Source organism: Vanellus vanellus (assembly GCF_965231255.1).
Source record: "Vanellus vanellus genome assembly, chromosome: 1".
NCBI lineage: Eukaryota > Metazoa > Chordata > Aves > Charadriiformes > Charadriidae > Vanellus > Vanellus vanellus.
Window position 1 is genome coordinate 166,012,564 of NC_138905.1, and position 27,312 is coordinate 166,039,875.

At 37.5% G+C, this 27,312-nt stretch overlaps 1 protein-coding gene across 1 annotated transcript in view; it reads right to left on the reverse strand.

Moving 5' to 3' along the window:
- Positions 1-27,312, reverse strand: part of GPC5 (glypican 5) — a gene marked incomplete at both ends in the record, with an annotated part of 765,009 nt that overhangs the window by 322,301 nt on the left and 415,396 nt on the right. The window contains one exon of the mRNA XM_082480394.1: positions 4,996-5,158. Coding sequence (XP_082336520.1) covers positions 4,996-5,158 — 163 coding nt within the window. The remainder of the gene's footprint in view (positions 1-4,995; positions 5,159-27,312) is intronic.

Genomic DNA, 27,312 nt, shown 5'->3' on the forward strand with positions numbered 1-27,312 from the left:
GGTGTTTAGCTGCCTGCTGGGTCAAACCACAACAGCAGATCACAACATGAAGCCTTTTCAAAGCTACTTTCCCTCTATCGCATAATATGAACAAGAAAATAAGAATCTACAGATTAAGTACTCCTAGAAAGAAAAAAAAAACATTTTGGAGATTTTTTCCCTCAAATGAGATGAATATCAGGTGAGATAAACATCAAAAAAGTGAGAGACGAGGCTTACCTTTATATTATACCTTAAGCACAAGAACACCCTTGATATTTCTACGTATATAAGCCCTGAAATAGGAGATCACTGGCTGTGGTAAAGAAACATCTGTGTTGCATGTTAGAATGAGAAAAGAAAGACAAAGCAGTGGTAGAGAGCTTTTCAGAAAATTAGTGGTCTTGCTAAATGTCTTATGAGAATTCTGATAGATGGTATTGAGTACCTCAGAGGAGTGATATCAGGATTAGCCCTTCCTCACAGAGCTGTTTGAAAACAGATTCAAATCAATATATAGGTGATAAGTATTTGTTGTTATTACCTCTTGCATTCTGCAGGGGGTTTTGAGGAGGTAATTCATTGTGACGCATGAAATAGTCCTGTGGGAGTTCCTGGGTTAGAGCAGAATAAAACTAGCAAATGAAGTGTCAGGACTTTATACTACTGTTTATTTTATAAATTTAAAGTGCACAATCCTTTCTAGTACCATTTCTTCAAATAACAGCACCAATTTGCTGTATTTTAAAGGCACTTAGGAAGAGCAAAACACTGAGAACAATTGTAGGGCTTCAAAATATTGAATATAATGTAACGATTGACTGATATGAAAACCAGAATTTTTCAAAATACAAAATATTTTAAGCACTGGTGTAATGCTAGGGTTATTGCTTCTGAGTCATAAATACCAAATCTCTTCATTGACCTTCCAAGGCCTAAAGTCTCCTGTCAGTCTCCAACACTAAGTGAAAACAATTCTTACATCTGTAGCACTGAGTGTAGAAATAAGTCATCTTTGACTTCAGAGGCTACATGTTCACATGAAATTGCTAGAGGTTTGCCTTGGCAGAAACATATCTCCTCCCTTCCCCTCTGTTCCTTCCAGGTCTGAGGATCATACACATGTTCAGAAGACAATGGCATGGTATCAAAAAAAAGGCAGATGTGTCTTTACATTTTATACAGTATATATAGTTTATATAGTTTGTGGCAGACAGGATTATTTCCTTGGTGAAAATGTCTGGAACAGCTAACAGAAAGGAGCCCATGCTTTGGCGAGGACCTCCAGACTCTATTATAGTACAAAACAGGTAGTAATTCCCCTTTCTTTCCTGGCTGTTTATGAAAGGATGCAACGGTGCCTGGAAGAAAAAGAACGTAAAAAGTTTCTTTGGTGAGGAAAAAATAGTACTCTCTGTGTGTCACCATGCATCAAAAGAATATAAGGCAAAGTGAATTAATCATGTGCGTAATGGATACAGTTAAAATGTGTATGTTACTAAACCCCATAAATAATCTTTTTTCACCCATTTTAATGTAACACATTTCACCCATTTTAATGTAACACATTAAAAGGAAACAATTACGAAATAACTTAACAATTGTATAAGTCATAATTCCTTTTTGAGCTTCAAAAATCATAAATGCATTAAAAAGTCCTATACCATTGCTTAACTATGACAAGAAAGTAAGTATCTGGTTTCTGGAGTTTATTAAATCTTCTTAAAAGTTGTTTTTATTTGAAAGTTCTTAGACAAAACTACTGTAAGAAGAATATGTATTTAAAACTGCAACATTAAAGGTTGAGTTCACATCACACGTTCAAATTGTTTGGTGCTTCAGGGGACTTCGGGGATTTTGAGCAACGTGGTCTACTGGTGGGTGACCCTGCTCATGGCAGGGATGTTGGAACTAGATGATCTTTAAGGTCCCTTCCAGTTCTAACCTTTCTATGACTCTATGATGTTATGATTCAGTTTTCCTGGTGTCATTCATGTCTTTTATATGTCAACTCTAACCTATTTATAAATATAGATGGAAAACCAAGTCTCTGTACTATAGAGAAAGAGGACTATGTCCCACATTCATGTTTTATTTGCCCCACCTTAGTTCTGCCGTCTGTCTTTATGGCTTTCTTACAGTTTTTCAGAAATTGAAATTTAACAGCAATGAAATGTTAGGCCACTGATATTTCTAATTTGTGTCATTTTTCTTCTGCCGTGATTCCTAAATTTCTATGTGGACTTTGGCCACTTCAATCCATTGTGTCTCTACCTGTGTCTCTCTGCAGTCTATTTTTCAGTTTAAAAATGTGATCATGCTACACTGATAAGCAGGTGTTTTATAACGCATAGAAGCAGCATGCAACAGTGAAAAACCTGAACAATGATCTGTTATGTAGCAGAAGAAATAAAGTAACGTACAGATGTACAGCAATTCTTGAGCTTGACTTCTGAGTAAGATTACAAGTGTTCGGAGATCAGAAGCTTATGAAGGGTTGGATTTGAACAAATCTAACTTTTAGATCTCGTTTACACTGCGAGCGTGGGTTTTCTTCTTTTTTATATAATTTTATTTAGGACTATGAATATAAGTTTCTATATAGCAAATAAGTTTGGTTGGTCTTCCATGACATATATGAATATATATATGATATATACACATACAGAAGAGCCCCCAGGCATTTCTAGCTATTTGTAGGCAACTAAAAGAAAAATTGGGATGCACAAAAAAGCACTAGACCTAACATTGAGGATCAAACATACAGTAGTCAACTTCTAGGTTTAGCTGAAGTTCAGTCATGCTTTTCAAAGATGAGTAAGCAATATCACCAGAGTAAATCTAGCTTTTCAGTTTAAAAACAAGGAGTTCAGGATCTGACTTATCTTCAAATTGATACCAGTCGCCTGTAGCTAAGAAAATTTCACCTGCTTAAATCGTGATGATGTTTGCCTTTTAATTTTTTAATTCTAGTTCCTCACGTAAAATCATAAATCTTGAGAATATAGTTTTATTTGCTTACGAAAATATACTTACTTCACTTTTTTTCACTTTTGGTTTAGCTTTTAATTCCCAGCCTTACTTCTATATCACAACATTTCAAAAGAATTGTTAGTTTATGTAAAATATACACTTAAGTGGTTTCTGAAGAAAAAGATTTTCCTGATGTATATTGTAACAAAATTCTTACTAATTGGGAGGTTTTAAAAGTTCTGTTGCACAGAAAATCCACGCCAGTAAGCATGTGTGATAGCCCAGAATAAAGTAATGTTGTCTAGGACTCTTTCAGGTATAAATTCCAGACACATTTTAAGGTGCATTCCAAAAATTAAATGCATGCCAGCATAAATCCACAAAGTCACAACAGCACATTGAAGGCACTACTAACTCAATATATATACACAAGTCATAATGTTGAACAGTATGGACTCATGGTTTTGTTAAGTCATATCTTAGAAAAGGTTCAAATGAAACAGCATTACATGCAACTTCAGTATGCCTAATACATAGTTTATAATTCTAGAGATTTATAATGCATGTAGTATAAAGAGAATATGAAAGCTAATTATATTTTTGACATTTTGAAAAGATTACACTAAATATATCAATATGAAGAAAATTCCAATGCAATAGAAAAGGGTGAAGGAAAATGTACTGTTCTCGCAATTCTTTTGTCATTTAATACTTGCTTAATAAACCTAGTCATATTCTAAGACTATTTTACAGTCTTTTTGTACCATAGAGTGTCATTATCAAGTAGATAAAATATATCCAGTGTTCCAAAGTACATCTGTTTTTACATATTTGATCTCTAACTTTTTTTCAAAGTTAAATCTTCAAAGACATTCTCAGGAAGTAAGCGTCCAAAGCCTTTTGCAGATCTCTTCAAATTCCATCTAGAGAAGTATAACCAGACTTGAAAATCTATAGACTGGGTATCAGTGCAACAGCATCTTAGGCTGAATCTAAACTGACCTGCTAAAGCATGCTCCAGTTGTTTAAATCGGAATTGGGCAAGCATAAACTACAGCTTCTCTCTGGCCACTTTTCTAAATTGTCTTTTCACTGTCAAATCAAGAAGGACCTGGGGTTCTCACCTAAGCTTGGGAACTTGGAGTACACTCTAATTCAGTAAATGTAGGTAAATTCAGGGATTGACACCAACTTTGACTTCTTATCTGGTAGTGTTGAAATCTGCATTGCAAAATGCAGAAAAATACAAGAAAATGCGAAATGCAGAAAAAAATCCCAACACAAAAACGCCTCAACAAAATGCAGAAATGCAGTTTTGATGATACCAAGCATCTTTTACCATCATCTCTGCCTATATTTCTACACTGGAAAGAGAAATAAGAGACACAGAATAATGTCCTGACGCAAAGAAGTAGTTAACTTGTGCTTCAATCCAATTGCTCATGCACACAGTTCCATGCCACTGATGTGCACAGACGATTGTTTGAAGAAAATTGTTACAAAAGTGCTTCACAAAAGAGGAAAAAAAAAAACCCAAACACATACACACACACAAAAAGCCCCCACAACAGTAAGAAAAGCAGAAGGAAGTATAAGAAGCATTGATGCTGAGTGGGCTACAGTACATTGGTTTCAATACTGCTTTATGAAATTCAGCTACCACAACTAACCCCCATATTTTCCAATGTTCCATGAAAAGTTAGAATAATTTCTGTGCTTAACTGACAAACCTTTTATGTTTAAGTAGTAACTCACAGGAACTTGCCATTGTAATACCTTTTAATTGACTAAAATACTGTGTTAACGTCTGTCTACATTATTCCAAATATGTATTAACATGTGTTATGATGAAACTGATACTTATATGCCATGATACCATGTTCATAGAAATACTACAATTGCAGTCCTACTCCTGTAAATCTTGGAAACGTTATACAGACAACTTTTCCACACCTTTTCCAAGATGATTCAGTGGTATTTCTTAGTGGTAAATATGTCAATTCACTATTTAAATGTATGAAGGAAACAGAATAATGGACTTACAGTCTGTAATTTTCAGGATTCTTTTGACTTCTCCACTTCCTGACCCTCCACAACCATCTTCATCATCACAGTCTCCACTGATTTGCTCATCCACACCTCCTCCACTGCCTGTTTGCTGGAAATCCCATTTATGATATTTAGGAAATGATTTGCCCTGTAACAGCTGAAGACAAGACAGGGTATGCAAGTTAGCAGTACAGATGGAGAACTTCAGTGAGTACACAAAATTTCATATATGTCTCTCTAGTAACTATCTGATTTTAAAAGAAAGCTCCAGGATCCACAGAATGATAATAAATAATGATATTCACTACTACAAAGACATCACTCAGACAAATCTCAGTAGCTTAGTAAAAGCCACTTGCAACAAATGCTGTATAAAAACAGGAGAATGCCCTTCACCACTGAATCAGCAGAACCTATTTATGCAGGACTTTTGATTCAAAATTTTTATTAGACTGTGATATGCTACCTGAAAGACAAAGAGAAAAAAAAGTTCCTTTGTTTAACTGCCCTGCTGCCTGCTCATTGTGTATTCCATACCATACTTCTGCCAACACAATATTGATGGAAACAAAACGCAGCCAGTATAATGAACTGCACCCAGTTAAACAGGACACTTTTCTTATTCTTTCGGCCCACTTCAAATCACAACACAGCCCTAAAACCAGCTGCATGATAGGGTATTCTTTATCCCTGAGCTCTGTAGCATAAACGTGGGAATGAACCTCCAGCGAGACAGTTTTTCAAACAAGGGTTGCTGCCAAAGTTTCCATAGTATAGTGTATATTTATATATATACATTTTTTTCAGCCTGAGAACATGCATCACCCTCTACATTCTGTATCTCTGTCTCAGTCTTAAAAAATGTATTCGCTTAATAAAGTCTTTATATTTTGCTGCTCTAAACTTCAGCCCAAATTCTCTTTCCTCTTTTTTTTTTTACCTTTCTACTTATTGAACATTATAAACTTATGACTAGAGATCTGAAAACCCAGTCAATCCCATTAAATTTCCGCAAATGTAGGTTCAACATTGAAAAATGTTCTTCAACTTTTTCCAAACTTTTTCCTGTACTTGAAAGAGCAGAGATTAAGGAATGAACAAGATTGTTTGTAATTTGGGTTTTGTTATTCTCTTCAGTCTCCTTAATTATACAAGAGGAAATATTGTCTCCATATATGTTCACAAATCTCAGTGCTGGTTCTCTACTCAGCACGGCTTAGATCTAATATAAGTTCTTTATTAAATTGATACAATCCATGTATTTCTTCAAGGCTAGCTTGATTCACATCAGAAATAAAGATAAAAGGCATTTAAAATGATTATTCATTTGTCCTGCAATTTTTATAAACCTATTACTTAAGAGGAAAAGAAACACAGGTTACAACTGCAGGATTTTGTTGTGTACACTTATTAAGTCTTCCAGCTGACTAAGGAGAATTACTAGCTGTATACTGAGTGCCCAAAAAAGTAGTAAAATAAATTTTCTTCCCTTTGTATCACAGGCTAGAATAATCTCTTTTTCTTTTAGGCGTCCAAAAAGGTTTTCCATTTTATCAAATTTCTGTCTTTAAAAAAAAAAATGCCGTGAGTTTAATCATACATCATTGCCTTTCAATTTAAGTGAAAAAAGCAGCAAACATTATTTGCAACCATGTCAGTTTGACTGAGTTATGGCAAGGGTTAAGTCACCAGTGCTGTCAGATTGCAGTAGGCACACCAATATTCCAGGCTAGATTTGCTGGACTTTTCCCTTAATTTTGCTGTAAGTTTGTCGAACTAAGATTTTGATATCAAAACCAAGTCCTCTGCTGGTGGCATTTTATTGTCACAGAAAATGTGTGTTCTATTACCACTACTCTGGTACATGTGCACAGGTGAATTATTCAGGTGTAAGTAACTGAAAGGTCCTTGGGAGTTCCCAACTTCACACCTTGCCTGCATAGCTTTGGGAAATTGGGCTTCCAGCTTAAATCTTTCACTACCCATGTGCCTAAAAGCCCCTTCGGATTTTCACTGATGGCTTAGTGGAATGCTTTCTTTGACACAAATAACAATCCTGATAAACATTATAATGCCAAAACGAACCATTAATAAGCATTGTGTGAAATTTCATCTTTTAGAATGAAAACACAGGTTTGTGTGACAGAAGTTACATTGTTGTAATAAAGTACTCACAGGGTTCTGTAAATTTCTGACTTGGTACTATACAACATTTCAGTAAGAACAAAAGTTGCTTGCAGCAGCTACAGAGCCATCTATAAGGGTGTTTGAAGATTCATAACAAATCTCAGAGTGTAAGCATAATTAGGAAAATTATCACTAAGAACATATGGTTGTTGTACAGTCCTAAACGGTCTGGTAATTTTTCAAGACTTTTTAAGATTTTTATCAACAACCTGGAAAGCAGTATAAAACACAAAATGGTAATCATAGAATCATAAAATCACAGCATCATGGAACGTTTTGGGTTGAAAGGACCTTAAAGATCATCTCGTTACAACCCCCCTGCCGTGGGCACGGACATCTTCCACTACGCCAGGTTACTCAAAGCCCCATCTAGCTTGGGCATTGAACACTTCCAAGGATGGGGCATCCACAGCATCTCTGGGCAGCCCTTGCAGTAAAGAATATCCTCCTAATATCTAATTTAAATCTACCCTGTTCTAGTTTAAAATCACTACCCTTCATTCTATCACTACACTCCCTGATAAAGAGTCCCTCTCTGTCTTTCCTGTAGGCCCCCTTTAAGTACTGAAAGGCTGCTATAAGGTCTCCCTGGAACCCTCTCTTCTCCAGGCTGAACAACCCCAACTGTCTCAGTCAGTCTTCATAGGAGAGCTGCTCCAGCAATATGTTCATCTTCATGGTCCTCCTCTGGACTCGCTGCAACAGGTCCGTGTCATTCTTACGTTGGGGACTCTATTCCAGGTGGGGTCTGAGCTTGGAGGAGGTGATCCTTGAATATTAACCAGCTTTTTGGGGCCCCTCTTCCCTCCAGGGCTTTATCCCATGGTACTTTACCAAGCAGATCCAAGAAAAGGACAAAGTCTGCTCTCCTAAGTCCAGGGTAGTGAGCTTACTGCTGCCCTTGCCCTAAGGATCTTGAATGCCACCATCTCATGGTCACTGCAGCCAAGGCTGCCCATGAGCTTCACATTCCCCTCCCAGCCCTTCCTTGTTGGTGAGATCAAGGTCCAGCATTGTATCTCTCCTTTTTGGCTCCTCTATCACTTGGAGAAGGAAATTATCATGAACATATTCCAGGAACTTCCTGGATTGCTTATGGCCTGCTGTGTTGTCCCTCCAACAGATTTTGGGGTGGTTGAAGTCCCTCCATGAGGACCAGGGCTTGTGAACATGAGGCTGCTCCTATCTGTCTATGGAGGGCCTTGTCTGCTCGGTCTTCCTGGTCAAGTGTCCTGTAGCAGACCCCCACTGTAACCTCAGCTATCCCTGCTAACCCTTTAATCGTCTGTAAGCTCTCAGTCAGCTCCTCATCCATCCACAGGCGAAGCTCCATGCACTCCAGGTGGTCATTGACATAGAGGGCTTCTGTCCCCTCCCTGTCCTTTCTTAAGAGTCTGTATCCTTCCATTCCAACACTCCAGTCATAGGAGCCATCCCACCACATCTCTGTGATGCCAATAAGATCACAGCCCTGCAGGCGTGCACGTCTCTATCATCTCCTCTTGTTTATTCCCGATGATATGTGTGTTCGCATAAAGCCATTTAAGTTGGGCCCCCAATGAAGCTGACTTACTGGTAAGGACGAACCTTTCACTGGTACAAGAACTGGAGAACTACTAAATAACAAAGGGAAGTGACAAACTTGTCTAAGAAAAGACCTCATCCAGTAAGCCAGGCAATTGAATGAATTTTTAAACACATACTATAATAAAATACAGACAAATTTAAATTTGCAAGTCTAAATATTGTATTACATGCATATTAGAAGACAAAATATTCTGTTCTGTAAAATAATTATGGGTGGCCTGGGTAGCCAGCAGACTATGAATTATCAAAAGTAGTATTCTACCCAAAGTCATTAATGTGATATCTTTAGGGACAGAAATAGTAACACTAAGTCAGATTAGGCATGTTACATTAGTCTTATATTCAGTTCTTGTTTCCTTGGTTCTGAAAGGATGCAATAGGAGTTCTATTACAGTGGTTAAAAAGGAACAAAAAAATACTTTTGTTTTTAACCAAGGAGCTCATCTTTTACTGTACCAAAAAAAGCCCACCTCAAGAATTTATTTAACCAGCCTTGTGAGCACCTACATGGCAAATACAGATTTGACAGATTTGTGTAAGAGGATAAAGCATATGAAAATGAATAAAAACCTTTTATTTACACATTCAAAGTGAACCAAAAAAATCTAGATTACCAATATCATACATTTAAAAAAAGACACGACGGTTGTTCTGTATAAAAATAATTTATTAAAAGTTCTGTTCAGGTTCTTAAAAAAAAAAGAATATGTATGTTCTGGATCAAATAGGTTTTGGTCTTAAAGCATGAATTAATTCAGAGGTTCAAGGACAGTGTATGCAGGAGGTTAGACTAAATAACCAAAACGGTCCTTTCTGGCTCTCAGAAATATATGAAATCGTGTAAGTAAATCTGGTTTAAATGAGAATTTTTTACTTTCCTGTGTTTGCAGGAAGTTACAAGTGATTTCATCTCTCATAAGTGATAACACTGAAAGGCAAGGGAACTTATGTTTACGCTACTGAAACTGATGTGATATTGGTTCTCTTTCAACAAAAATCTAGTATCCTGTTTACTTATCTTGCACATCATATACCTTCAGGGGAAACATTGATTTTCTATTAATTTTATTTTATTCTTTTTCAATAAAAATATCTTGATGACACTGTTTCAGTGAATGTGAACTAAGCTCAGTCATAATATTTCCTCTCTTTCATTTGTGTGAACGTATCATAAGTACTTGTGGAGGGAATCCCAAAGAAGCCCAGCAGTGAATCCAATTTACCTAATCAAATCAAATCTAGAAGAATTGTTTCTAGAAGTATGACTATTTTGAATTCTTTCAAATGAGAGGAATAAACTATGCTAAAATTTATTCCTCTGCTTAGCCTTACATACATGAATACATAAAAAATACAGCATTTCTCTTTAGTGAACTCATTAAGAAAAACTACTCATACCTCTGTAGGCCACGATCTCCTGCAGGGTTTCATTTCCAACAATGGAAAAGATCCTTAACAAAAATGCGTATTCTAAATTAGAAGTCCAGCTTATATTGGAGACTGGTATTTTGACCAATAGCATTACAATCCTTTTACTCCCTCATGATTGTGCCCAGTGGTTTTTTTTTAATAAAAATTTGTAGTTTTGTGTGAAATACATCATCTCCTTTTGTATTTTTTGCTTTTTCAATGAAATCTTCAGAGAGAATGAGATTTCTAACCAGCTGTAGCCTTTACATCCCTGTGATGACGCAGAAAGTACAAGCGATGCACACACTGCTGTGTCAAACCCACTGCTGTCTGCCCAAGATCCAGGCCTAAAACTCCGCATTTCAAGTCTGCAGGCTCATTCCACTCCATCAAATCACCAACCAAACAGCAGTCTGAAATTCCGATGGAAGTAACACATTTCTCTCCAGTCTAAGCCAACTCATCTGAACACAGTGAGAAATAGACATCCATTCTTCTCACTGAAGACAAGCAAGAATCAGTAAGGTGGTTGTGAGCCAGCACTGCACCACGCAGCTCTGTCCTACCCTTTGTGCTATCTTGATACACCTTTACTACCTCGGGATCAAGAGAGTTGCTGCTTGCATAGCAGAAAAAGGAATTACCGCAGCTTATTATTATACTACTACTTCAAAAAAAACAGACATTTCTTCTCAGCCGTTATTTATGTCACATTCAAAAGCAGTTAGTAAGCAAACATCATTTTCACAGAAAGCTAACTACTGAATTAGGTAAAAATGACTAATAATTTTCACTGATGGTACAGCTCAGCAAAGCCAGGTTGTGGGCCCAAGCACAAGCGTACGCTGTCCTTTTTGTTCCACCATTAACATGCTTCCCAGCCACCACAGATTTGAACTGACCCAGCTAGCACTCTCCACAAAAATGCTTGACCCCAATTTGAGCCTGAGCATAGTCTAGGGACCACTCCCAACAGGCAGCCTGGGCATGGTTATTCTGCTCTGGGAAGTAGGACATTTGCAGTCCCTGGCCAATTTTATTTAATATAACAGATATAACTTTTGGGGATGTCTACAGTGCTGAATGAAAGAGAACGGGGGAATGAGCTAGAGCAATAGATGCTGAATGTCAGCATTTCTCAGTCTTTGTAATTTACAACTCGTTTGGATTATTCCAACCAGTTCTCCTGAAGGTAAATCTCTTAGTAAAGAGGCTAATTGTAAGTACCGGGGACATGAAGCAGTGTGTGCTCTCATCCTTGATCCTGTTCTCATTTAGCAATATAGATACAGCTCCTAAATGTAATTGTCCCTCAGAAAGTATCCTGTTCCTCATTTCTTACATTATTAAAGACAAAGTCTTCTCTGCTGTAAAAATTTTACTTTATATCTGGGAGTGCATTTTACAGCTAAAACCCCTCAACTCAGGTTCTCACGTGAGTTCTGTCATGAGTGATTAATTTTCTTTCCAGTTATTACTGGTTCCAAGTGAATACAGGAGCAAAAGCTTGGCTCTTGTCCCTCAGTACAATCTCTGCTAGCACAGCTATGCACACTATCAACTTGATTTGTTTAAAAAATATTTAGGTTTTTTTTGCCTTAAAAAAAGCATGTCTTGCTAACATCTCACTGTAGATTTAAATCATCCTCAGAAAATTAAGTAAGCAAGTCAGGCATTTCTAAGATAACAAATGAGAGCAAAATTAACCCCCAGAATAATAGCTTGTACTCGTCTCTCTGTCTAGGTTGTTGAAATAACAGAACAAAGTCACATTATATATGATTAATGCTTAGAGACTAATGTTCTTGGCCCATTTCACCCGTCCATGAAGACAGCATAGCTACAAGCAGAAATAGATTATAACAACAATGAAAGAGAAACATAAAAAATTCAGAAAAGAAAACCCCAAACATCACCAGCACAATTTCATTTAAAATATTTCTAAATCTACAGTATGAACATCTTCAATATCTGTTCTTTACAGCCATAGATCTGCTTGGATATTTTATTGCACTGATCTTTTCTGTTCATCTGTTTCATTGTACTCCTTTGAAGGTTATTGGTATAACCCCCTCCACTAGACATTGCAAACAATTTTTCAGATAATTTGTAAATAATTTTATCCTTTAGCTTATCCTCATGTGCATTTTTAGACTTGTCTGTCTTGGCAAGGGGGGATACTGATAGACATGACATATATTAGATCATTTTATTCTGTCGTAATAGTAGAAAGAAATAACATTCTTCTTCAGAAGCTGAAATTCTGTCTTTCCAGAACAGACTACATGAAACACTAGATAGATCAATATCAATGTGGCATACAGTGATCAGATAAAGTTCATTTGAACAAGATTACTCAAGATTTAGGGTGGCTTTGGGCTTCAGATTCTTACACCTCAGTGTAGATGCCAAAACTTAGGTGTTTCTCTGTAAGTATCGTGTCTAAGGTCCTCAGTAGTAATTTGCATATTAGAGGTTTGTTTCAATTTTCTGGGCATGGTTGTCAAGTGCCATTTGGTCTAAGTTACCTGGGGCACTACATAGGTGGAGAGTTGTGATAGAGAATTTGCAGAAGACTTTCTGGAGCAGCAGGTGGAGGCCAAGGGACACTGAACAGCTGGAATGGCTCCTCCGGGTATCTGTGTACATGCAATTGAATCATAATCCTAGGTCAACAGAGCCAATAGAAAGCAGGGAATTATTCTAATGAGCAAAGACAGGTGTCTAAATTGACTTTTATAGAAAAGAAAAAAAAAAGGTTTTCAAAGTGAATTGTTAATTCTTTCAAACGGACATTACATTTTTGGTTTGCTTCTTTGGTAACAACACAGGTCCTAGGACAACTAGGCCAAGTGAACAAAAGCACAATGGGATCCCAACTGTTAACTAGATGCTAGAACTATAAAATGGAAAATGTCATTGTTTCTTTGTATGTTCTGTCTCTATATAAATGTACTACTAGCAAGAATAAAGGTGAAATTATTTGTGAGAAAAAATGCTGCTTAGAACTGAAGAATTAAATTTTCTGAAAAAAGTTTATATGAAATAGCTACTGAAAAATAAGATAGGATTGGGTTCTACAGAAAATTATCTATACTACTCACTTGTCCATCTGTGCATTTCTAGTTTCTGGCAATTCTGAGCCTATATCTACAAAAGTAGAAGTTGCCTCACTTTTATGACATATATTGTTACTTAAGAAGAGTTAATGATCTGTAAACCCTAGTTTCCTCTCAGTATCAGTGAAAACATAAGACTAAAGTTACAGCTGAAGTGAATTAACGACAGATCATGATAGATAATGAAAATTGCAGGCAAACTATTTCAGAGTCTGATTTCTCCTTATACTTCACAAGTGAAAGGGCATGATATTAAGCCAGTTAAAGGAAGAATTTTAAAAATATCAACACCTTCTGGAATGCTTTTCACTTTATAAGAATAACATGTTACTTGACATTTCATCTGGAGAGCCATTCAGAAGACATTACAGAAAAGGCTGTATGACAATAATCAGTGGTGCCATCATGAGCAAAATTATTACCAGATTATTAGAGGTACATTACATTTGCTATTGCTATCCTATTGTGATTGGCTAAATTGGTGATTTATCCAGAGAACTGATTTCAGTTAATATAATTCAGTGGAGGCGACTCACCAGCAGTGGTGACTCACAAACTGTTTTCTCTTATCCACCAGCAGCATGATAAAGCTACTTTCTTCTTTACTTTGATAACATTTCCAGTACTCATGTGAATGAACTCTGGAGTGAGTGAGCAAAAGCAATAATTGCTGCGTAAAATCCATGAAGGCTGAGGTGACAGCAGGGCTAATATTGCATTTAAGGAGATGTTTGAATGTTAATAACCATGCCTCTAGCTTTTTCCGCTATATCATTCAAACACAAAGTGAGGAATCAAAAAGAAATGCTTCCTGGTAGTTGGATAGGATTCATGTCAATGAATTACAGGTTTTTACATCTGAGGAACTCATCCCAATATGTTCTGGTCAGCAGAAAGAAACAAGAACCTTTAAGTCCCCTCCTCTGACTTGCTTATCTATAGGACAAGGTGAACTGTATCTGACAACCACCTATTTCGCTCTATTGGTAAGAAAAATCAGTTCAGATATGTGTACATATATGGCTACATAAATCCTAAAATTTAAGACTGTTGAGAAGGGGTGCATAGCAATTAAGGCATCTCATAAAGAATGCAGTTTTGCTGTAAAATTATGCCAAAAGCTAGCCACAGCTGATACAGTTGGAAATCCATTCTGGCCACTTGACCTGGGGAGTCAAAGACATCCAAACCTGCTCCTAAGATATCATTCTTTTGTTCCTGGCTTTAAAAACACCATGAAAGCCCTGTGAGCTGACTAAGCTTTCGATGAGTTTTTCCTCATTGTAGCACACAGCACAGAATGCTGCCTTAAAGCAAAAAAAAAAAAAAAAAACAAAAAACCCAACCCTCAAGCTTCTGTTTTATCATCTGTACCATTTTTTGTTTGTATGAAATATGAACAAATAAATTCAGGGCAATAGAATTATTCAGTTCCCCCCAGACAAAGAACTGATTGAATTTTCGTCAGCTTGAAGTCATTGCACCTTAATTTAGCTTACTGACTAACATCTAAAAATCTTTTTTAATTGTTGTATACAGCTTGAGAAAGAAATCCATTTCTATCTATTTTGACATTATAATTGAGCCTCACATCCACCATTCTATAAACTGAATAAGCTCCTGTGACAGATCAAAAGTATGTTCCATTCAGCTGAGGCGCTGTGTGTGTTTAACACACAATAGTGATGAAGCTGCTTAGAGTCTAGAAAATAAAAATACAGCCTAAAAGAGAGAGTACAGACATATTAAGGAAGCAGTTACAGAAGAAATTTTTGCCAGTTTCTGAAGAAGAAGCTTTATGAGGTTTTCAGAGATATCAATTATCCAGATTTTTGTGAAAAATAGGAAATCAAGAAGCAAGGGAAACAATATGTTTCTCTAAATTAAATGGAAGCTGATTGTCCAATAACAAAAAAATAGGTCACTCATCTAAAAGCTTGATGTTAGAATCTGGATAAATTAATTGGGACCATGCCTGTTGATGAAACATAATATGGAGGATGCAGGTATGAGGAGTGCTAGCTCCTCCTAAGACACACTATGGGGAAGGACTCCGTTGTCCTGTCTCAGACATAAGAGGATCTCGTGTCTACTTTGTATCTCTCCAATTATTTTTTTCTGAAAAGAAAAGAACTAAAAAAATATTGCAGCAGGAAATATGAGAGTCAGAAAGAAGTAAATAATTATGTTTCTGTTCACATATCATGCCAATCTAATATCATACTAATTTTCTGGCTCTGTGCAGCTGAGTTGTTCTGAGGGTATTCTGCATGACATAGTTCAGTCGTATCAGTAAGTCATGAAGCTAATGAGTGGTTATAAAGCCTCTCCTCTGACAACTGATGATGACATTGTGAAATAATTCACCCACAGTTTATCAGTACAATCAGAGATGATAGGAACCATTATCATTGGTGCCTAGAACATGACAGGGAATAATTAACCAATTATTGACAAACAGGACATACTAAATCTTTTAATTCCTCGAGCAGACAAAAACATCTTGCTTTTAGCCCTAGGTAAATACTGGAAGTAAGTTACAACAGCAAGTGACATATGAAAGATAGACTTGATATGAATGCACCCCACTGATCTCCACAGCAGAAGAGTGGAAGTAAGCAGCTCAGACCAACAGTCAGCTGGGCCAGGAAACGTGTTTGGAGGGCTCTCAGCATTTCAGAAATTTTACACAAATGACAGCATATGACTCCAAGACACTTATGTCTACCAACTAATAACTGCTGTAGATGGCAGGTCCACAAAAGCCTTGTGTCCTTCAGTTAATCAGGAGTACAGAGTTTTTCTAATCTATCTGCATGTAAATCATTGATCCTTATAGACTCTAGGTCTAGAAGAGGGAGTACAGAATAATATGTTATGTAGACTTCAGTTATCTCTGATAAAACTGAGGCATATACAGATAACAAAAGGTGTTACCACAAGCAGTTTATGCACTCAGAGAACCAAGACACTCTTCTGTACAGTTATCACTAAATTATTAACAACAAAGTATGACATTGCATCCCATTATGACAGAATTTTATAGGTTTCTAAACAAATGGTAAAAGTCAGCAAGAAAAAAATATTTCAAACAGTATATCTTTATAAAACTAGTACACACTCAGAAACATTTGAAATCAAGTTAAATACAAGAAGAAAGCAGAAGGAAGCCTTTAATTTTGCATTAGCCATTGTTCTGTAGATAATACAAGTTAAAAATGGCCTCTCGTTCTTCACAAAATGTAACCATTAAAAATACATTTCCATCCTAAGCAGCAGCACAGGTACTTTTTCCTTAGATCAGAGAATTTTAAATTGATCTAGAAGATGATGTGGGAGTAGACACCTATAAAATTTAATATTGAACTCAATTACTATGAAACAAAACCCTTCAGTATTCATTTGTCTCACAATGGACTATAACAATGTTGTGTATGGCCCAATTTTGTTGGGGAGGGATTCTCTACATAAAAATAGTCATCGTCCCCCCCATACAAAAGAAATTAAGCAGGACCTTAAAATAATTAATAAGCAGGAACCTCCTTGGTTTAGTGAGATCAAGTGTAAATTGCAAAAGCATACCACCACTCCTTATCTGTGACTTTGTCTGGCCCAATCTTATAATAAGAGTTTGCCACAAAACACGCCACAGCAAAAACATACATCCAGAGTCTTCTGCATTATTTACCAAGTTTTTCTTAAAGTCCTATGTATCTTCTTTTCATTTCCAAGATATATCCTTCAGAAAGAAAGCTAGTACAAACTCTGGTACATCATTTGTGCCCCACTTAAGCCTTACACTGAAAGTTTTCCAGTTGCTGAGATTGTGTGCTGGCAAAATTCAGAAGGTAAGTGAATTCTCAGTGAGGTTAAAACAAGGCCTTCCTGCCACCCAGTTTACCCCCTGCCCTCGTTCTTGAGTTGTCATTTATTTTCGTGACTGCTATAGAATTACACTCCTTTGGTTATGCTCATTGTGTAGTAAGGCTGCTTTGCATAAATTGAGACTTATCATGTATGAAGGGCTGTATTTTTAAATCCTCTTTGCCTCCAAACTATTCTTAAAATAGTTGCTATTGCCTACTCTTGTCAAAATGCATCATGCCTGTTTTTCAAAATATTCAAGAGAATTAAGGTATCCTTGAAGTATGCAAGTGGTGGAGAAGGGGACACTTACATTAGTTGAGAGCAGCTTTCTTGGTGCATGAAGTGGACTATTTACAATCAGAGCCTTCTCAGAAAGCTTTGATAGAACTATTCTTTAAATCCCATTGGGTCTTTGTATGTATGATAAGATTATATCTTTTCCCAGAAAAGATAGCTTCAAGTTCAAGCAGCTGCCTATGCTATTTCTCTGTGACATTACTTATTCAGATGCAATCAAATACTATGCAGAGCATTATCAAATAGAAGAAGCCTTTTTCGAAATTCCTGAGAAAGCCTGGCTCATCCATTTTGCAGCTGTAATACGTGCGCAAAAGTCTAATTATAGTAATCCTAATCTATGCAGACTATGTTATTAAACGTGACATATACTTTAATTGTTGACAGATGACTTTGAAACCTACATAAATATTTATAAGGTCACATGTGCTCCTATAGCTAGCACACACAAAAATTCCAGGTATATTAGTCTGTCTTTTCTGAATCCTTTTATATGCACGTGCAAACTCAGGATTTCTATTATGATAACTATTTTATTGTTTAGGTTACCTGAAGACTTAAAAGGTCCATTTTTATTTTAAAGTGAAATGAATAGAGCATAGAGTAGAGACAGTTTTGATTACTTGGGAAATCAGAGTACTTTTTCAGCAGTATATTGTATTGTGTCAGCCCATGAGCTCACAGTTATTAGAAACCTCCGTCCTGCTGTTTATTCACAATCCCCCATCTTCATTGATCATAGGAGATATCAATATAAACCTTCAAATCCCCAGGAACAGTGCAGAAAAACAGGACCAATCCAGCAACTCCATTCATTGACATGTGGATCTAGTGCACGTTCCTCTTTTTTAGAACTTAGAAATCCTCATTTAAATCACATATAATGAAAAACTTGGTTGCTAAAAAAACATCCAAACCAACTAGACAATAGGCAACATTTACAAAAAGAACCACATAGAAAATTGATTCAACTACCTGAACTTTTCAAAGATTTCCTAGGATAAGCTTAAATTAATTAATAAGGTGAAGACTGAGGGGCCACACAAGTCACAAAAGCTGCTTACGTATCTTTTCAGCTGCTAGGGTGGGAGTCACTTCATGTAGCTTTAGAAATCTAAACTTAGGCACCCACTCAGTGGATAGGGAACTTGCTGGACAGTCGCACTCAAAGACTTATGGTCAATGGCTCCATGTCCAAGAGACCAGTGACAAGTGGTGTTCCTCAGGGTTGCTACTGGGACTGGTGCTGTTTAACATCTTTGTTGGCGACATGGACCTGGGATTGAGTGCACCCTCAGCAAGTTTGCCAATGACACCAAGCTTTGTGGAGCGGTCGACATGCTGGAGGGGAGGGATGCCACCCAGAGGGACCTGGAGAGGCTGGAGAGGTGGACCCGTGCCAACCTCATGAAGTTCAACAAGGCCAAGTGCAAGGTCCTTGCACATGGGTCAGGGCAATCCCAAGCACAAATACAGGCTGGGCAGAGAATGGATTGAGAGCAGCCCTGAGGAGAAGCACTTGGGAGTGTTGGTTGATGAGAAGCTCAACATGAGCCGGGAACATACGTTTGCTATTGTCCTGGTTTGAGGTAAAACAGGACCAATTTTGTTCAGTAACTTCGCTTCTTAGCTAGGCCTCTTCTAACTACTGATATTAACAGCATATTTTGCAGACAGTGTTCACTCTCTCAGAGTGATAAGACCAACTGTTTATAGTTGATTCCCAGGCATGGTATGCAGAGATGCTCCTGCTTATACTTATTGCTGTAACACCCAAGGCCAATCAAATTTTATTTGTTGGAAAGTTGGAAGTGGAAAAGCATAGAGGGGTCCCACGTGAAGGGAGGAGCGGACAGGACAGGTGACCCAAAATTGACCAACAGGGTATTCCATCCCATCTGCCTCATGCTCAGTATAAAAGCTGAGGGATCAAAAGGTCAGCTCTCCCTCCAATGGCCGATGTCTGAGGAGGACTGCTCGTCTGCCTGTGGTCCTGATCCTGAATGCAGATCCGTAATCCAGGTCCCGTCCATCACTGAGTCCAACCTGGGACTGCCCCAGTGCCAGCCGGTGTCATGATTGTCATCTCGGGAGCTTGATACGGCTTTGTATATATTTCATTATTTCTTCTTATTTTATTATTAATATTTCATTAAAGTTGTTTAGTTCCTTCTAAACTCATAAGTCTCTTTTTCCTCCTCTGCCTCTCCCTTTGAAGAGGGGTAGAGGGGAGCATCTGTCAGTCCCATCTTGGGTCCCCCACGTCCCCAGTAGCCGATTTGGCCTAAACCACAACAGCTACGCAGAAGGCCAGCTGTATCCTGGGCTGCATCAAAAGAAGCATAGCCAGCAGGTGAAGGGAGGTGATTCTGCCCCTCTACTCTGCTCTTGTGAGACCCCACCCCATATTGCATCTAGCTTTGGAGTCCTCAACATAAGAAGGACCTGTTGGAGCAAGTCCAGAGGAGAGCCACAAAGATGATCAGGGGGCTGGAGCACCTCTTCTATGAAGAGGCTGAGAGAGTTGGGGTTGTTCAGCCTGGAGAGGATAAGTCTCCAGGGAGACCTTATAGCAACTTTCCAGTATCTGTAGGGTGCCTGCAAGAAATCTGGAGAGGGACTTTTTACAAGGGCATGTAGGGATAGGATGAGGGGTAATGGTTTCAAACTGGAAGAGAGTAGATTAAATTATATATTAGAGAGAAATTTTTCACTATCAGTGTGGTGAGGCACTGGAACAGGTTGCCCAGAGAAGCTGTAGAGGCCCCATACCTGGCAGTGTTCAAGGCCAGGCTGGATGGAGCTTTGAGGAACGTGGTCTAGTGGGAGGTGTCCCTGTCCATGGAAGGGGATTGGAACTAGATGATCTTTAAGGTCCCTTCCAACCTAAACCATTCTATGATTCCATGATTCTATGACCTACCTCTGCAGAGAGACAAGCAAGTCCAGTGAGTAATGTATCTCCGCCTAAAGTTAACTGAAAGATGTTCACTGAAGTCAAATGTCAGATTCCCTGTTCATATTCTCAGTTTTGAAAAAAAAAACAAGTATCTGTGCATGAATGAGATTTAATTTTTTTTCGCTATAGGATTTGTCTACTCAATTTAGACATCTGCAGACTAGTTAAGTGGTACTAGGCACCTTTTAGAGCTACTAAACCTTTTATAGGCAATGGGAAGAAACAATCATTTTCAGAAGACTGACATCCTAAAATAAACCATGTAAGAATGCACGGATGTATGCATTACTGATTTTGGAAGGGTATTAGCTGGCAGTATGTATTCCAAAGAAAGTTGATTTTTTTCCCTGAATTCTGGCACTAAAAGCTCTTTCTGGCAAAAATGACTGCTTCAGAAAATGAAGGGACAGGTTGACCATATAAAATAACAAAGTGAAAATGCGAAACCTTAACATTTAACTGGAAAAACTGTAACCATGAAATGATAGAATACTAAGTCCTTTCAAGGGTGTGTGATAATTTCTTCCTTGAAAGCCTGGTGAAGGGATCAGTCAGAAAGGAAGGAAGGAAAGAAAGTAAACGTCGGCCATTTGATGGTAGTCTTCCTACTGTCTCTATCATAGAAAAAAATTATTTTAAAAGTTCTGAGAGTAAATTATAAAAAAATTTGTTTTATTCATTTTCCTTACAATTAATATAGATCGTTACGGTAAGGTTTATGCACTTCTTTAGCACAACAACAGTAAGCTTTGAATTCTTTTCCTCCAATCAGAAATATTTTACACAAAGCATGACAACAACTAAACATCAGAAATAGATGAGTCAACATTCCAAAGCTTTTATGAAACATAAAAAATCTTTAACTCCTTTGAGATAAGCCATGTTTATTGTATTATATTTTCTCTTGCATAGAGCATCTAATTGGGAAAATACTAGAATTTCCTATTCAATGTAGTTATATATTTTTCATTTTATTGGAAGTATGAATTTCAAGTATTAAAGACTTTAATACAAAATTAAGAAATCACTGCTAAAGCCTAGAAGAAATATCACAAAGCTTTTTGTAAGGCACTTTGGGTCTTTTTCAATTTATCATAATCCAATTACATATGTATGTGTCCTAGCTGCTCTGAGGATAATATGAGACAGATGGAGTTTGAATTTTGTTTCAAATGCTAGCAGAATTTATATATTGCACTTAACCTGAGAAGGATTTCATTATTGCAATGCATTCACTTCTGCATGGTTCTGTAATGTAAATTTCTGTAGAAATAAGAATGATGAAAAGATCAAGTATTAATGCAGAAAAATACAGAATGCTTTTGATAAAATATGAGTCAAAATATATAAAAATGTTAAGTCTGAGGTTTAGTTTCTAGAGTTCAGTGTTCCCACTTCTCCTTATATCTTTTAAAAACTGAATATTTAATAAATTATAATCTTTGAAGATGTCCAAGTCGAGTTTTGCATACAATCATTTCAATAATACACTTCTTGGATATGCATAGTACAGATGTTAGTAAAATACAGTTGTGTTTATAAACTAATACTTACTAACACATCTCCAATCTATCAGATATAGCAAAATTTTATTTTTTGTTTTATTGTAGTAATCTTTTACATCCAGGGCTGGGCTATACTACTTTAGAAATTGCAAAGAAAAAAAAAGCAGTTCTCATGTGAGCTGGTACAGTATAGCACAGTACTGGGCACTATCAGTAGCTGTGTTCCTGCTTGGGAGGCAGCTTAGTGTCCGCAAGAGGCAAAGACTTTTGGTACCAGCACAGCGTTAGGGAAGAAGACATGTTTCAGAAATCAAGAATTTACATGTCTCCCTCTTCCTTAAAATTCTGTTTATAGAAGAACAGATATCCCTCACTTTCTTTCATATACCTTAATTATTAGTGTTTTTATGCAAAAAATAAGAGATTCAGACTGAAGCCCTTTCCCTGTCCAAGGTGACTCATATCCACATCTTCTCCTATTGTCCTATTATGCTATAGTCTAGTTTCATTAAGTAAAAGTAATGTGTGTACTTTCAAGCTATTCTTACAAAACTACATTGGTGAGGAATGAATTCTTAGTATTTTATGAGCCCAAAGTGTCGAAGAGAAATCATAGATTTGCAACCTCATAGTCAAAGATCTGAAAGTTATATTCCCTGAAGGATAAATTAAGTTATTCCTCCTCAAAAATCCTGTAGCTTTGACACAGAGGCCCTCTCACTGGGAGAAACTGAACTAGGATCTCTTACCTTGCTGGATAGGACTTTAATCACCAAACTGCCATTTGAGGGGTAAAGAATGGAAGGAGTAGCAGCTTCTTCTCTCAGATTGATGTTAAAAGACTATACCATTTCAAATATGTGATTAAATGCTCACCTCCAACAATACGAAGGAGCACACAGATACAATGGCTGGAGGGGAACCCAAACAAGCCAGTTAGAGGTGAGCCCCTGTCCCATCTCTCCCATAAAAGCCTCAGCCCCATGGGCTGGGGGGGATACTTGTCACCCTGACTCAGTGGCGGAGGATCTCTGTGGATCACTTCACAGACTGAAGAGGTTACTTCCTAGGGGATGCAGGACATGTTATTGGCTGCAGGGGAACAGCATTTTGGGATCGTACAAGACTTAACAGGGGATGCTTAGGGGAAGAACAGAAGATGGGGAAAGAGACAGATCAAGGGGGTATGGGGAAGAATATGCATGGGAAAATGAAGGGATGAAACAGGCCAGTCATTTGTAAACTGGGTCTTATCTGTACACTTGTCTGGCCAAGCCCTACATCTGACCTGCACACCCTGCTCTGTCTTTTCATTCAACTTCATCTCTACCATTTAGGACAAGAGACTCTATATGTGTGTATGTGTATGTATCACGGTCTAAGTGCCAGCTGATGATGTGGGCACCATCAGTCACACAGGTCCATGTGTCAGTGATGCTAGCAGCTGAAGGGACTGGAGTGCATAGATATTGTGTGGGTCCATATGTCAGTGTGTGATCGCTGGACTGGAGTAGTTTGAGTCAGATAAGAGTCCTGGGAGCCAGGTATTGGAGCAAACATAAGTCTGGGCTGGATACTGGAGAGATCAGAGGGTCTGTGAGCTGGCTAGTGGAGGGTCCAGGAAGCCATTTGCATGTTCATGTTGGTGTGTGAAGCCACTAGAGACCAGATGATCCAGGGCTGCTGGGTAGACGATGAACGTCTAAGTGTAATTATTGAAGGGATCCCTAGTGTGTGTGTCTGGGGATGTGAGTGGGCAAAGGGCATCTGTAACAGCAGCAGGAGTGGGGTTGTGAGCCCGGGGCTAGGGTAGCACACCCAAGTGCCAGCAACTGGGGAGACCAATGATCCAGGGTCAGTTAGTGGATAGGGTAGATGTCCAAAGGCCAGTTATTGGAGGGACATTGTACATATATATACATACACATACATATGTATGTATTTTCCACTAATAGACTTTCATCCTGACCAGTCAGAGAAGTGAACAGGATCAGGCAATTGGTGCTGTTTGTGTTTACATGAGCGCTGTTCTTTCTATCTGCATTGATATGTTGCATATATCCCTGTTGTGTGCATATGCACATGGGGTACTGGGAATACACGCTCAGCTTTGGTACTGTCTGGACCTGGGGACATGGTACTGCAGCAGATTTGACAGCCCCTAACATAGGGCGATTGCATTCACATTTTTTAGGACACCTAGCTCTCAGTCCATCTGTGTTCAGCGGTCTTTTGAGAACGCTTGCTAAAATGAGCTTTGCAGGACAGTTATGCAGAGGGATGTCTTATTCCTCTATCTGCATTAGCAAAGCTTTGTGGTAGCCACAAAGTTCTTCAGGGTAGGACGACTTCAGAAACGCACAAAGCCTTTATCTTGGAAACCTGAGAAACTTTGAAGTGTCAATGCAGCCTAGGTGCTTCTGGGGCAAACAGAAAGTGAATAGGGGAAACATAGCTTTATTTAGATTCTCATCTTCTGTTCATTTTTTTTCAGGGTGAGGGGAGGTCTACCCCTTGGGGAAGATAAAAAGAACCCTGAAGAACAGTTATGATTGTGGCAGATACACGATATGGTCGGCAGGCTGTGGAAGTTCTACGATTCTGTTAGAGTCCTGTGCACATCAACAAAGGATGACAGTACCAAGTCAACACCAGGAAAATGGCCATTCTTTGTGAGGCACGTTACCTTCCCCCAGCTTGACCTGTAGAGACTTTGTCAGACTCCATTCCACAGATCAATGACTTTCCAAATGCAATGTTGAGCTTCAAACTCAAAAGTATTTTTTCCCTTTTTTTTCCCTCAACTAATACAAACAAATAAACAAGGGTTCGAGGCCTAAACCTCAAGATGAAATGCATGTACAAAACTGTGTTTCTGATGAGTTCATTAAAACAGTTAGCAAGTCTGTCATATGTCAATGGCTATAAGTTGGCCAGCTTCTCTATTATATTAAACCAGTTTTGATATAAACCATCAGTCTTGTTGTATTACACTTAGTGTGAGAAGAATCATTATCCTCTTTCTGTATATAGAACGGTTCAACACATCGCATAAATTAATGCTAGAGTTCTAAAAGTTTCTGTTTTCCTCCAGAACATACTCTCACAATTTTCTTCCTACTTCCAAAGCAAAATCTGGACTATGCACTGTTTGGTATAGATCCCTAAGTCAACAGAAATTAGGGTTACTATATGGCCAATTAAGACTTAGAACTAATAATTTATTGAGTATATAATTTTGAGAAGACCCATTACCTTACTAATTAAAATGTAAATATTGACGGAACAGATTATATTTACTACACAGGTCCCAAGGACACATTTGTGTTTCAGCCTTACTTATGTGAAATTAAACATTTCATAGCTCTTTTTAACATAAAACAATCATACATCGTGTAGCTTATTAATGAAAATTTCCTTATTTCTGTCCATATTCGATACTATATAATATACAGATAATCTATTCTTCACTAAAAATGAGTTGTTAATGATGGGAAAAAAACCTGTGTTTAATCAAATTGAAATTAAACTTTGACTTATGACTTTTCAAAAGGACTGTTCCAAATAAGGGTTCTATTACTTATTTTTAGCAAAGATATTATATTATTACCCAAAGATATAGCATTGTTGTCAGAATTGTTTTTTATAAACCAATAGAAGGCCTAAAGAATAATACTTTCCCTTATAGTAAGGTATTGAAAAAAAAAGACTCTCTAGATGCCTATAAATGTAGAAACGGCATGGCATGTTCTTAAACTTCGGGACATATGAAAAATATATATTTCACACAGCAGACCTGAAAAAATACTATAATTTTTTTTTTCCTCTGGATATTTATTCCATTTTAGATGACATGATTTTCATATTTGGTATTTATGAATGCCTCATTTATAGGAAGAATATCACATAGTAAATAATAAATATAAAGCAAATATGTAAAAATGCTCCCAGCGACTTCAAGAAACAAAATCAAAGCACATTATCACCACCTAATGAATTCTAATAAATGTTGACAATACTTTACAAACTGTCACAAGCTCTGAAAGATACTGCATGTAAACCAGGACTCTAATCCCAGTAGCTGATTCTAAGATGCAGGGAAGATGTACTGCACGATGCAACCCACAGTCCTGGTGGCCTGACTACTAGATACTAGTGGCCGTATCTAGTAGAAGCAAACAATGGAATACCATGGTTATATCTATGCTAGTACTCATCCATAGTATGCATCATTAGCACCCAGGAGAAAATATCTTGGGAATTAGAATGTAATTGTTTGCATATTGTAAATGCTAGGATGGTTTTGGCTCATGAAAATCACCAAGTAACCTCTTTGGTAAGAGGTTGAATGGATTCAGAAGTTACGACAAGCCAGAGACCAAATCCTAATTGTTGGTTTGTCTGTAGATTCCCTGTTTTGGGGGGTGCAAGAATATCTGTATGAAACCAAGCTGTTCCATGGCAGTTAGCCTCAGCACTAGAAAACGAGCTCAATCACGTCAATTTTGTTAGAGTACATACATCCAGAGTCTTTCCAATCAACTTTATATCTTTAGAACTCTTCCTAAAGATTTTTTTGGATTTGAAGACTGCAATCTACTTCCCCAGCTTTCAATATTAACACAAGTCCTCTTGAATATGCCCATGAGCTTCTTTCAGTTTGATTGCACCAACACAGTAAAAATAAACAATACTAAATTCCGTTTTCCTTAGGTAGACAATGTCAACTCATTTTCTGATGAATAAGATTAAAAAAAAAAAATCCTGAAATTTATCCTTATTATCATAGACGCAACAGTAGAGAAGAAAAAAAAAAAAAACAAAACCAAAAAACAAAACAGCGAGCAATTATCGTATTCAGATCAGCAAAGTGATAATACCTGAGTGTTTTAGATTTGTATCCCCATTCAAAACATTATAGTAGTAGCAAGACCATGAGCAAATGAAGAGATTGCATCTGTTTCTCTTACATGGTAAGTGATGCTATAATCAAGGCTTCCGTCTCGCAACAACTGCAATAATTTGAATTAAGATGTATCCGACGCTAAGTATCAGCAAATCCGTGGTAAGTGTCTATGTGGATGATTTTAACTGATACAATATTACCTGAATTGGGTTAGCTTTCTATCACTAAAGGCTATACTAAATGCATTATCTCACTCTTGCCAAGGATTAAAAATGTGTATGCTGATAATCACTGCGTATACAGTAAGTGGTTCAGTTAATATATAGCAATTTGATCCTGCATTTGAGCCTTAGGTCTCCAACTTTGAGTACAGTTGCTGCTCTAAGGCTGCATCTACATTAGCAAGTTCTGTGGACCAACAGAAAGAGACCTAACCAGCAAAGCTGGCAGGTGCGGACAACCTACTCCTCACTC